This window comes from Camelus ferus, chromosome 11 (assembly GCF_009834535.1).
Source record: "Camelus ferus isolate YT-003-E chromosome 11, BCGSAC_Cfer_1.0, whole genome shotgun sequence".
NCBI classification, from domain to species: Eukaryota; Metazoa; Chordata; class Mammalia; order Artiodactyla; family Camelidae; genus Camelus; species Camelus ferus.
Genome location: NC_045706.1, coordinates 25,971,244 through 25,985,082, shown reverse-complemented (window position 1 = coordinate 25,985,082; position 13,839 = coordinate 25,971,244). Strand labels below are relative to the sequence as shown.

General features: G+C 41.5%; 1 protein-coding gene and 1 long non-coding RNA gene across 6 annotated transcripts in view; one reads left to right on the top strand and one right to left on the bottom strand.

The window, feature by feature from the left end:
- CPN1 (carboxypeptidase N subunit 1) overlaps window positions 1-13,839 on the bottom strand; it is a 36,526-nt gene that overhangs the window by 3,705 nt on the left and 18,982 nt on the right. For all 5 annotated transcript variants that reach the window (XM_032491109.1, XM_032491110.1, XM_032491108.1 and 2 more), the window contains 6 exons: window positions 12,124-12,279; window positions 9,255-9,437; window positions 8,090-8,201; window positions 5,819-5,958; window positions 4,481-4,580; window positions 2,121-2,239 (listed from right to left, as the gene is read on the bottom strand). In XM_032491109.1, coding sequence (XP_032347000.1) covers window positions 2,121-2,239; window positions 4,481-4,580; window positions 5,819-5,958; window positions 8,090-8,201; window positions 9,255-9,437; window positions 12,124-12,279 — 810 coding nt within the window. The remainder of the gene's footprint in view (window positions 1-2,120; window positions 2,240-4,480; window positions 4,581-5,818; window positions 5,959-8,089; window positions 8,202-9,254; window positions 9,438-12,123; window positions 12,280-13,839) is intronic.
- On the top strand, window positions 425-5,165 carry LOC116667071. Its single transcript, XR_004323841.1, has 3 exons — window positions 425-569; window positions 4,863-4,867; window positions 5,094-5,165. It is a non-coding gene; the product is annotated as an uncharacterized LOC116667071 (long non-coding RNA).

Sequence of the window (13,839 nt, the reverse complement as noted above, 5' to 3'; positions counted from 1 at the left end):
ATTTGACAGGCAGACCCCTTCGTAGGGTTATTTCTTGCCCCCTTCACAGAAATCCACAGCCAGCTTTTCTGCTGGTTCCTCCCAAGCAGGGGGATCCCTGTATTACTACATAAACAGTACTGAGCCAATTGCACTGAACCAGTGCTATCTTCTATACAGGAACACAAGGATTTAGGAAGGAAGAAGAGAGAGAAGAGAAACAACAAAATAAGGAGAGGACAGAGGAAAATGAAAGGAGCGGGACATCTGGAGGGCTGCAGGGGAAGCTAAGGGGAAAACACTGGACTCTTGGAGATACTTTAAAGCGTTTTAATCATAACATGAAAACCATCTCGTAAATCAGCTTTTTTCTTTTCTCTTCCCCCTACCAGATGGATCTCTGCTCTAGCATGGGAAGAGACTCAACTCGGATCAAAAAGTGGACTCTTAGTTGTGACTATATCTGAGAACTGTAGCCAGAAAACAGGTTTTTCCCCCCTCTCTGAGTTATATTTGATATAATGATGGGTTATGTCAATTTATTTAAAGGCTGTATGACAAAGGAGGTGAGATCTTTTGAAGCAGAATTTGTTATTCAAGAGGATTTGCAGTTGTTTGAATTCACAATTGAATAGACTTCTGTATGCTGCTGCCAAACAGTCATTTGATTCTGGGTAGATGAGGAGCAAGGGGAGAAGAAGAAAAAGGGGAAAAGGATGCACGGGTTGGGAAACTGGGACCAAGTAACAAGCTGCTGTGGAAGAGCTACTGTTTGCTTCCTGCACCTGCAAGTAGAAGTCGTTTATAACAAGCATGGGAGTGGAGGGGCTGGGAGAGGAGAGAGGGGGAACTGTCTAGAAATTTCAGAGGCATTTTTGAAGGATTTAAAGAACTCTTTACCCTGATCCTTGTCTTAAAATAAGGGGTTATGAACACAGGCTGTGAGCTTAGCATGAGGCCCTGTAGCTCACTGGCTGAGAAGGCAATCCTGAAAGCCCCACAGAGGCTGGAACTGGGGCTCCCACTTACTCACTGTGTGGTATTGGACAAGTTACTTACCTTCTCTAAGCTTCAGTTTCCTCAGCCACAAATGGGGACAGGTATATCTACCTTACAGGGTTGTTGGGAAGGTGAGATAAGATAATTCTGGAAAGTGCTCATACAATGTCTGGTACATGGTAGCTGTTCAATAAACAGTTTCTATAACTGTATTTGAAAAGGCAAGATACTTGGCTGCACTGCATTGAGGTAACAGGGAAAAGGGGAGGGAGGGTCTGCTAAGCTCTTGGGTTGTATAGCGATGGAACAGGACAGAGTGGGAGGCCTGAGGGAAGAGTTGCCTTGTGAGAAAAAGGTCCACAGATGCTCATTAAACAGGACTGCCTCATCCTTGTGTGAGAGACCTGAGGATTAGTGTCCATGATCTTTGAGCCTCTTTGGCTCTGGGATCCCAAAGTAATACGACCAAAGCTAAAAAGGTCCAGGCTACAGATGAAAAAGTTCCTTGCTTCTGATCCTATCTATAAAAGAAAGCCTTGGAGAGTTCAGTATTAAAGAGTAGCTGGCTCTTTGCCGAGGAGAGTGGAAAGTAAGGCTATCTGGGCACATGGGCACCAGAAGGGGGCAGAATGCCATCTGGTGGTAGTTACTTGCTGATGGCGCAGAAGAGTGTAGCCCAGTGAAGCCTGTGCATCTGGGCAAGCCTCTGGGATTTACAAAGGGACACTTTTTGAGCACTTTCTGTGTGTAAGTCACTGTACTAAAGGCTTTACATGCACCTTTTCATTTCAAATTCTTGCGAGGGAGGCACTATTACCACTAATTTACAGGGGAAGAAACTGAGGATGAGAACGATTAGGTAACTTGTCCAAGGCCTGTGGATAAATGAGCTGGATTTAGTATCAGGTAGTGTTTTAATCACTATGTTATGTTAAACAGAAGGAAAAGGAAAAGGAAAAGCCAAAAGGAAGTGGGAAAGGATTTAACAGGAGAATGACAGAAGAAAACTTAGCATATGAGAGCAATCAATTTTTTCTTCGCTGGTAAGAGGGAAGGTTGTGGGCAAAGATTAGAACCATACAGTCGATTGTAAGTTTGTATAAGTGACCTTTACAGCGCTCTGTAAAGTCAGCCTAACTCACCAGTTTGGGTTCCCCAGGACCCACAGTCACAATCAGTGTCTCTGGGTCAAACCCAGGTGCTGTGGCAGTGACAGTGTAGGTACCTGGAAGCAGCAGCCGGAAGTAATCACCATGGTCACCTAAAAGTTACAAGGATATAACTCAGCCTGCTGATGAGAAATCTGCCCCAAATAGGATCTTCATAAGAAAAACGATCTGAGGGTTTTAGCTGAACACAAGCTTGATTTTTCTTAATAACATGATGAAAATGCTTAAGGTCTAAAACAGTCATAGGAGATCATAAAAGCATGGACCTCAGCTCCTGGGAAGGAGTTTCACTGTACTCTGCACTGACAGTACTGTGTTTAATTTTAGATCTTGTATTTTAAAACAAACTTGTGTCCAGTAAAGGGTCGCTAGGAGAAAGGTCAAAAGACTTACGAATGTAATGACTGGTAAAGAGATTACATAGGACCTCTGTTTCAATGTTCAAAAAGTCACTGTGAAGAAATGATATCTATCTAAAGAAATAAGAATAAGGATGGAAGCAAAAACTACTGTGACAAAATATGAGCTACCAAAAAAGAAATGGACTGCCTTATGAAACTGTGAGCAGAGACTGAATGAGGAGCCCTAGAAAAGCTACAGAGTTGTGCAGTGCACAACCTGCACCAATGGACATGGTGGCCCTGGGTTGGACAACCACCTGTCAGTGGTGCTGTATGTGTGTAATCTTATATTGGGTAGGAGGGCTGGACTAAATGACCACTAAGGATTTGATCTGGAGAATCCTATTTCTAATATTTCTTCCATTACCATCAAAAGGGGAAAATAAAATTCAAAAGAAAGCCTATTTCTCATAGCAGGAATGTAGCATTTTGGCTAATGACTTTACATCTATTTAGAATAAATTATGACTATGCCTTTAAAATTTCTTTTAAGTGTACAGCAATGAATAATTGAAATAATAAATGCAATTAATAATGAGACCAATAATAAATAATGAGGAGGTCTGTTCTCTGCTCCCTATTAAATGCCTGTAATTTATTTCAAAATTGTTTAGCAAAAGCAGTGTGTTATAATGCATTATGTTGAATACTTTCAGTTATACCCTAGTGGCTGTCATTTTCTTTAATTAGGGGCTCACATCCAGGAGTGGTTAGCTAGCTTGTACCAGAAAGGCTCAATTCCAGATGCAGCTATTACAATGGCTTCATCTATCTTATCTCTAAGCAACACTAGATGCTTTGCTAAGTAGCATAATGAATGTGAGCAAAGAGTTCTCCCAGCAGTAAAATGAGTAATCTCTAGATTTAACATAATGGGTGTTGGAAGTTGGCTCTTACTGGTGAAATTAGTGGTGTTCAATAGACGTGGATTGGCTAGAATGTTTCAGAGACATTCCCTACCCTTGCAATGAATAGGGTATAAGAATCTAGCAAGCCCTGAAGCTCTGAGGGATGCCTGAGGTTTGTTTCCTAAACAGTCCTGGCTCCAGCCACTCGGCTGGAAGATTCTGGTTGTCAATGCTTGACTATAAGGCGACAGACTTCTACCTTTAGAATACTGTTGCCTTTGCCTTGAATGAACCTTTCAAGTATGAAGTGTTGGGTTCATCTTAAAGAATATGTTACCTCCTTAGAGCTGAAATTTCATCCAGTTTTAACAGACTGGTCTGAGCTACAAGATGCCTGCTTGGCAAGGCTTGAGTGGTGAAGTGTGGCTGAGTTGTGCTGGTATCGAGGTTGGGGGAGGCAGGTAAACCTCATCTGCCCCTAACTATTGGTAGCTACTGCTCTACCTGAAAAACCAAACAAATAACCCCAAAACCCTAAGAATTGTGCATGATCAAATTGGGCTGGCACTGTTTGCAACACTGTCATACCGTGAGATATTCTGTACCATTCTAGAAGTTTCCAAGTTGGCTCCAAGAAGATCTGCCCCCACCATCAATCTTGCCCTGCAGCAAGTTTATGGAAAGCATCTTGCTAATTTTTCCCTAAAGGGAGGAGGTGTTGCGAAATGCTTGGTTCAGGGACAAGACTAAACATCCGTTCTACAGTCTTTTTTTCTTTTCTATCCCATTTCACACCAGTACGTGAGCTATTAATAACCCTCAACTGGGAAAACGCCCCTATCAAAGTTGTATGAGGCAGTGACTCCTGAATGCTGAGAGAGATGTCAGATTTACACCTTCCTGACCCTTGCCTCTTAATTCACCGTCCCCATTTCTATCGTCCTTCCTTCCTGCAGTCTCCTACCCCCAGTGTCCTTGACTTCCTTGCTAGTCTCACTGGCTGACAAACTGGCCTCCTGACGATGCTGCACAAGGTGAGGGAGTGAAAGCCTCCTTCTCACCCCACTAAGCGGTGGCCACCTACCCGAAGTGACATCATGGTTAATCCCACTGACAGAAATGACAGCGTTCGCAACATTGTTATAATTCTCATCCAGCACCATTCCCTTGATGCCCTGGTGTACCTGTAGGAAAGTTTACAGTGTACAGTTATGCTCATAAAAACCTTTGTGCAATGTTTCGGAGTCCTCAAAGCTCTTTCTCTTGTGTTTTTGCATTTGATCCTCACAAAGATTATGGTGACAGACCCTTAACTAACCTCTCCAGTCTCACCCTAGTCCCCAGTAAATTCCATAGAGCAGTCAGAGTGATCCTGTTTAAATCTATGTCAAATCACGTCACTAGTCTACTTCCTGTCTCTATGAATTTGACTACTCTTGATACCTCATAGAAGTAAAATTATACAGTTGTCGTTTTGTGACTGGCTTATTTCACTTAGCATAATGCCCGCAAGTTTCACCCATGCTGTAGCATGTGTCAGAATTTCCCCTTTTTTTAAGGCTGAATGTCCAGTGTGTATCTATCACATTTTGTTTATCGTCCATCAATGGACACTTGGGTTGCTTTCACCTTTTGGTTATGGTGAACAAGCTTCTGTGAACATGGGTGTAAAAGTATGTCTGAGATTCTGCTTTTAGTTCTTCTGGATATACACTCAGAAGTGGTATTGCTGGATCATATGGCAGCTCTATTTTTAATTTTTTCAGGAACCACCAAACTGTTTTTCATAGTGGCTACACCATTTTACATTCCCATCAACAATGCACCAGGGTTCCAATTTCTCCACATCCTTGCCAACACTTGCTATTTTCTGTTGTTATTTTAATTTTTTTTATAGTAGCCATCCTAATGAGTGTGAGGTGGTATTTCATTGTGGATTTGACTTGCATTTACTTAGTAATTTCGAGCATCTTTTCATGTGCTTGTTGTTGGCCTTGCATTTGTCATTGTGACCTCATCAGGGAGCCCCTTTCCCCCTAGTTACCTGCATGGTTCTCTCCCTCATCTCCTTTAGGTCTGTTTAAATGTCACTTTCTCTGTAAGGCCTTCTCCATAGCATTTTACATTTAACATGTTATAAATTTTATTTTATTGATTTGCTTACTATCTGTCTCTCCTTACTAGAATATAAGCTGCATATATGCAGGAATATTTGTTTGTTTACTCTTAATCCCCAGCATATAGTATGGTTTCTGACAGTTGCGCTCAACAATGTTGAATGAACTAATCTCACTGGCAGAGAAGCTCAGATCTATTGTATTGAGTCAGAGCAAAAGTCAGACCTGAGTCACACAAAAAACCTTGCCTACGGTCAGAAAACACTTCTCTTTCTATAACCATGAAAATTAAAAATGTGATTTACCTGTTCCAAGAACTGGATTAGAGCTTCCCGATTACCCAGCCACTCGCGCTGCAATTCCTCTTGACGAGGAAACTTGTCACAGCTCAGTTCCAGCGTGATCTCAAAACAGTTGGTATGAAGATAATTAAAGTCTTGCATTCCTAGGGAAAAGAGGGCGATGGCCGATTTGGATAACCAGCTTCCCACCCAACGCCCCATCTCAACACTTTTTAATCGCAATTTCGCCACACACACACCCCCATCACCTTCTGTTCTACCTCCTGATCTGCATTAATTTTTCTCTTCCATAAAACCTCTCCCCAATTTCCCAGTTCACATGCCTTTCTATCTTTCCAGTTTTCTCTCTTCATAAATGCCCATTTTGTAGTCTCCATCCTCTATTTTTTCCATTTCATGACTTAAATTCACTTCCTGTCCGTCTCAGCATTTCAAAGTCTGCTTATTGGTCATGTGCTACTATTAGACACGTGCTGCTTTCAGGGGGACAGATTTTCTCTTTGGACTATAATGTTCTTCAGATCTGGGGGGGTAGAGATGAGACAGATATCTTGATGTGGAGACATCCCTCCTCCTAGCTGAGAACACAGCACCAACCTGAAAATAGTCATCCCAGAAAAACAGACTCCTGAAAAGCAGAGGCAGCTACAGTTTTCCTCCATCAACTGCTTGTCTGCTTCTTCTACATTACTCAATTGAATCCATTATTTTTGAATATGTTTCTGATTATTAGAATAGTATTTATATCACAAATTTATTTGGCTTAAAAATTATTCACTTATCAACTTTCACCTGCTCTCTCAGCTGCAAGCAGCTGTTGTAGAAAGAACGGGGAATGTTGGAGAACAACTGTAGCCTGTTACACGGGTTCTCTCTCTGCATCAGAGTCAGCTGTAAGGCTGTCCCTTCCAGACAAAAACAGACTGCTGGGCCTTGGCCCCAGAGTTTCTGACTCAGCAGGTACGGGCTGGGGCCCCGATATTTTTGTTTCTGACACATCCCCTGGTGATGAACTTGATGATGCTGGTCTAGAGACCCCACTATCATCACACTATCATTTTGATATAAACTTCATGATTTTGGAATTGTATCCCTTTAATTTCACTTAACGATTTCCAGTGGAGGCATGGTTCATGCTTTCCCAGAGGATGGGAAGGGAAAGGGAGGAGCGAGTATAATTTGAAAAAGTATATTTTATATTAAATATTTTTTTGGAGTGGAGAGAACCTGTTGCATTCTTAATGCAAACTAAAGAAAGTAAAGTTCAACAAAATCTTCTTGCCCTGGGTTCAAGTGAGTTTTCGGCCACCAGAAATCTACCACCTTCTCAGTACATAGTGACCCCCTAAGTTTCCTCCTCCCCACTCCCCATAGGACCAGCCATCAGCTCAGCCCTCAACAGTGAGCTTTCTACTACCGGGGCTCTGACAGGTCAGCTCTGAGAGGATGAGCCAAGACAGCTGCTGAGACATGATTCCTAAGAGAACCTGGCTTCCTGCTTCAGCCTCTTCCCTATTCTTGGGGTCCCTGACTACTGAAGGTTCATGAACAGAGGTTCTATCTTGACCCTCAGTGATCGGAAAAGCCCAGGGAGTAGAGACAGAAGCCTCTTGCTGGAGGTTTCTGCTACGTTATCAATGGCCAGTGTCCATGGCAAACTCCTGCCTATGGGATATGGGCAGGCAGGGTACAAAGAGCACATATCAGAGGAACCATCTGTGTTCAGGCTGGCATCTGTCCTCATCTTTGCTATGTGAGGCATACCTCCTGCTACTACAGAAAAAACCTTAACATTTTAAACCAGGCATTTCCAAATGCTCTAAGTGCATTATTTTATTTAATATTTACATCAAAATCACAATGCAAGTCATGTTACTCTTAAAGTACACGTGAGGAAACTGAAGCATGGAGAGGTTAAGTAATTAGCCTGAAGGCACGTAAATGGTGAACTGGTAAGCAAGCCAGGTTTCAACCCAATGTTCCCTGAGGGCCCACAGTCTTAACCACTTGATTGCATTATTCCCCTCCTCTGCCCTCATCCACTATGTAAACCACCAGTTTTAAAGGACCACAAGGTGTCCCTACCTCTGTCTGAAAGAATCACAAGATGATGTTAAATGTCAACTTAAGACTTCCCCATTTTTCAGATCTCTACTTGAATGCAAAATAGCATTCCTGTCATGTCCCTGGGGAAAAAACGATAATTTAAAAGGAGAAATGAGCCCGATTCTACTTCAGCTTGCAGCTGTGCCCAGTGCCCAGCACTCTTCTTACCCTTGCTGAGAGAGTACCAGGAAGCCCCATTGGTGATGCCATCTGGGAAGTAATCCCCACAGTTCCAACCTTGGTGCATCCATCCATGTGCGTAGGAGTAGACCTTGGCCAGCTGTAGGGAAAGCAGGCGGAAAATGACCCTGAGTGTTCCCAACTCATCTGGCAATGCTCACACTCGAAAGCAGGGTGAGGCCAAGAACCCCACTATGTATAAAAAACTGGTTATTTGTTTTAGTTAAAGAAAATACCAGCAGGAATAGCGAGGTGGGGTGTGTGTGTGTGTGGAGTGGACTAGAGTTGGGAGACCTGTAGTCTGATTTTTCCTCTATGTTGGGGCTACATTTCTTCAAACGCAAAGTGAGGGGTGACACTTGATAATACATAAGCTCCCCTCTAGGTGTACCATTTTCCAGCTAAGTTTTGTAAAGGAAGTCAGAAAGCAAGTAAGACAGGCCTTCACCATAAGAAGAATTACGTATTAGTGGTGAGAGGTATGTGTGGGAGAGAGAGGAATATATTCAAAAATCTCTATAACACTCTTTCATTACTATTTTATAATGGTGAACAAAATGAGATTATTGGAGAAGAAAATATAGTAGTATACATGCTTTGCAAAGCAACAATTGGTGTTATCCTCTGTGTAATTCATTAATTGTTGAATTAATCATCAATGTTATTATATTACTTATACATTATTAATAATATTAACTATAAAATAACTAATCTGTTCATTTTATTCTATTGCTGTTTTGAACTATTATGTAAACCTTTTTCATGTGCATTTTCCATTTTTCATTAATATAGCCATATTATCATAAAACTATAAATTAGAGCCCTCCAAATTCACATTTAATGTACTAGCTTACCGCCAGCACTATTAGGCTTCCGGCATATTTCTTGCTTGTCATTAGCTTAAGTTTTTTTTTTTTTACATTGTGATAACTGTACTATAGAGGTTTCCTATTTATTTACTTTTTCATGAATTTATGGCTTATCACTCAAAACAAAATATAATATATAGATTGCATGCACCTAATGAGCAGGAGGTGTTTTTGATCGTTTTCTATGGGCTCATTCCCAATAGGGTCCTATGTTACTGACTCAGTCTGTGTCACTCTCCTGAGCCCCAAGTTCCTCCGGCTGGACAGGCGGCCACTCTGCATACCTTCTGGAAAAGCTTGTCATCAGGCGTAGGGGTATTGGCAGTGCGGCGGAAACCTCGGACCCGGTGCTCAAAGGACTTGTCATACGGGTAATTGGCCACCACTGCCCCTCCGTGGAGATTAGCTGAAAGAACAAAGTTGAAGGAGCGGATCCACTGGATCACGGCCTTGGTCTCGGGTTCCACCTGAGGAGAGATGAGAGTTTACTGGTGAAGCTGTAACCGGAAGTGCCAAATGGCTGTTCTCATGGGTTTGTCAGGACGTGGCCTTAGAGGATGGCATGTCTGACAGGAAGTGGCCTTAGAGGATGGCATGTCTGACAGGAAGGGACCTGACAGGATGGCATGTGTGACAGGATGGCATGTCTGAATAAAGCAAAGAGAGTCCTACCGAATATGAGAAGTACAGATGGGGAAATTTAGATCTTTTGCTTGGTGGTTTTAAAAAGTAAGTGAAAGGAACCCTTTTTCAAAATGAAATCTCATGGAGAATCCCCATATTCAAAATAGCTAAAAAGAGATTATCTAGGGCAGTGTATGATATAAAATGGTGGATACGTGTCATGATACATTTGTCCAAACCTACAGAATGTACAACATGAAGAGCAAACTCTGATTAGTAAACTACGGGCTTTAGGTGATAATGATGAGTCAATGTGGGTTCAGCACTGTAATAAATAAATGTACCACTCTGGAGGGAGATGTTGATAATGGGAAGGAGGGAGTATATGGTAACGCCCAATACTTTCCATTCAATTTTGCTGTGAACCTAAAACTGCTAAAAAAAAAATTAAGTTTATTTAAAAATAGAAAACGAGAAAGAGCAGTTTGAAGAGGGGTAGCATGATTGGAGAGCTCAGAGCCCTAGCTTGGCCTATCCCTGGCAACAAAGAAGGGATTCTCCAATTTACCCACTGCTCCAGTGGCTTCTGGAGTTCCACTACAGAAATTTAGAGCTCTAGTAAATATATTTGAAAACTGCTGGTTTACAGCAATGATTTTCAACCTCCTCCTTCTCCCAACACATCTGCCATAATGTTGACATGTAGAACTCTCTCCTGTGGTCATATCCAAATTTCATGAATTACACATAGTATAATATGGGCCAGTCTTGGTTAAGTAGTGAGAGTCCACCCTTTCTATTACAGATTATATTGCTAGTAAGTGACAGTATTCTAAATAAAGCCTTGAATCTACTCAACTTGTTAGTATAAGTAAATATTTTATAGTCTTCACTGTTTTTCTTCCCCTCAGAATAGATGTGCTTAGAGGTTATGTGTTAATGTCTCCTCTTGGACCAAGAGTCAGCTGTGAAGGCCCCCATCTCTTCCATCCCAAGGGACACCTAATGAATAATGTTGAGTCTTACCCAATCAGAATGGATATAATCCCAAAGGCACCAGTCCGCTCTGCAACCAGGGCTCAGGTGCTTTGAAACAGTCCTTTCTCCATGTCCTAAGCCTCTATCCATGAGAAGGGGGCCAGGATCTCACTGTTCCTCTCCCTTAAGGCTGTCCCATCAGGGGCAAAAGAGAATTCTCATTGTCCTTTTTCCTTCTAAGATGCAGACAGAGGAGCCAGCGGGAGTCTAATTATTATTGCCTCAATTGCCCTATTTTACTTAGACAAGTTTACTAGATCAGAACATCCTCTGGCTGGATATGCCAACAAGTACAAAGTGACTTTTGATTTATTATTTACTTGAGCCAAGAGATAGCTGCTATCCAAAATCTAAACATGTTGGCACAACTTTTGCTTCAATTCAGGGAAAAAAAACCCTGAGAATATTCCATCTAGAAACTCCCAATATAAAGCCTTACACCTACTTTATTTTTCTCTCCCCAGTCTCTAAGTTTAGATATTCATAAATCAAATGTTTAGAACGAGCCCACACAGTGTAAGAAACAGGGTAGTGGTGATGTTCCGAGGATGACAGCAGTCATTCTCAGGAACAGGCCCACCATTAGGAGGAAACCATTCACATTACCAAGGGATGGTATCTCTCCTGGGAGAGAGGCCTGGGAGCAGCAAATGGGATCCCCTGATTGAGAAAGTAAAGGACATGAGAGTCTGGAAAAGTAGTCAAGGGTCACACAGAAAGGAAGAAGGAAAACTCTAAGGGTGAGATTCCCTGAACCTCTTTCTGTAGCTAATTGTTGATAAGCATACAGTTCATCACATGTAAGAAAGAGTTCTCTACAGAATGCTACAGTTCTCTGTCAGTAGCAGAGTGTGGTAGAAAGAATAGTGGATAAGCAGTGAGAAGGCCTGTTTTTTAAGCTTTTTTTTTTTTTTTTTTGGAAGGGGGAGGTAGTTAGGTTTATTTATTTATTTATTTATTTATTTATTTATTTAATGGTGGTACTGGGGATTGAACCCAGGACCTTGTGCATGCTAAGCACACACTCTACCACTGAGCTATACCCTCCCCCTCAGAAGACCTGGGTTTTAGTTCTGAGTCCATCAATTACTAGCTGTGTGAGTTTAAATTATTTTATCTGTAAGTACTACCTGTAAAATGGGGGGTGGATTATGCTGCTTATGCATTTACCACACAGTGTTATCATGATCAACCGAAATGCCAGCTGGGAAAGAATTCTGTGAAGTTACAAAGTGCAAGTGCAACGGTGTGATGCCACTTTCACTTCCCTCACCGCTGCACCACTGACATCAAACAGCATGTGCTCACTGAAAGGCTCTAAGCTGGGAATAAACACAAAAAGGCATAAGGTGCGGTTCTCACTGCTCTGGGGGGATTAACACAGACTTGAGCTGATGCTTAATTCTTGCTCGTTGAATTGGATGTGAAGATTGCGAGAAGAGATTCCAGATGCTGATTTACCTGCTTCTGCATGCAAATTTCACCTCATACCTGACTCTTCCAGTTGTCTGGAAGGGGCAAGTGGTGGTTGGGGCCTCCGTTCTTCTCATTGTAGTAGATGTAGGTATTGAGATCGGGGAAGTTGCGGTTCAGGTCCACTCCATTGGCATTGTTCCTGCCAACCAGGTACCCAAAAGTGTCTGGGCCCTAGTGGGAAAAGGAAGAAATGAAAGATGAAGGTTTCAGACTGAATCCTCTATTTAAAGAACACTATACAGTTCTTCTTACACATTAGCTCAATCTATCAAATGATGTCGCATTTTCTTCTTTAACTCATCCAAAGTCCGAGTGGCATGATTCAAGTTTCCCTGTAGACCATGTGCTGGAGGTACAGAGTCCAGGAGAAGCCTTAACAAAAGGAGGGTGTTTCAGGATAATGGAAGCCCCTATTTTTTTAAATTTATGTCTGTTTAATCAACATGGTAGAGGTATATGCAGTGAGAAAGTAAAAATTTTTTTCAATGATATATATTTTCAGAATATTTTCCAACATAGGTTATTACAAGATATTGACTATAATTCCCCATGCTATACACAAAATCCTTGACTATTTTCAAGGATGAATATAACCTCACTTAGTATGATATTCTCTAGGTCCACCCATGCTGCTGCAAATGGCAATATCTCATTCTTTTTCATGGCTGAGTGATATATTCTATTGGATATATACACCACATCTTCTCAAACCAATCATCTGTTGATGGGCACTTTCCATATCTCAGCTATTGTAAAGAGTGCTATTGTAAACACTGAGGTGCACATATCTTTTTGAATGAGAGCTTTTTGTCTTTTCCAGATATGTGTAATCCAGGAGTGGGATTGCTGGATCATGCTATAGCTCTATTTTCAGTTTTTAAAGGAATCTCCATACTGTTTTCCATAGTGGCTGCACCAATTTACATTCCCACCAACAGTGTGGGAGGGAGGGAGCCCCTATTTTTTAAAAATAGCTTTATTGATATATTACTTACATACTGTAACAGTCACTTATTTTAAGTGTACAATTCAATGAATTTTAGTATGCTTACAGAATCATGCAACCACTACCACAATTTAGTTTAAGAATATTTTTGTCACTCTGAAAAGAAACTTCATGCCCATCTACAGCAACTCCTCATTTTCTCTCCAGCCCTAGGTAATAACTTTTGGTCTCTATAGATTTGCCTTTCCTGGACATTTCAGTAAATGGGATCATACATTACGTGCTTGGCTTTATTCACTGGGCAAAATGTTTTTGAGATCCCTCCATGTTGAAGCATGTAACAGTACTTCATTCCTTTTTATTTCTGAGTAATTCCATTATATGGATTTATCCAATTTTGTTTATTTACCTACCAGTTAATAGACTGTATTAGTTTCCTAGGGCTGCTGTAACAAATTACCACAAACCATGTGGCTTAGAACATCAGAAATGTATTCTCTCACAGTTCCAGAGACTAGAAGTCTGAAATCATGATGTCAGCAGGGTCCTGCCCACTAAAGGCTTTAGAAGAGGAGCCTTCTCTCCTAGCTTGTGGCAGTTGCTGGCAATCCCTGGTGTTTCTGAATTTGTAGATGCATCACTCCAATCTCTACTTCCATCTTCATAGGGACTTCTCCCCTGTATGTTGTGTCTCTGAGCACAAATTTCTTTCTTCTTGTAAGGGCATCAGTCATATTTGACTTAATCCCCCTAATCCAGCATGACTTCATTTTAACTAGACGGCG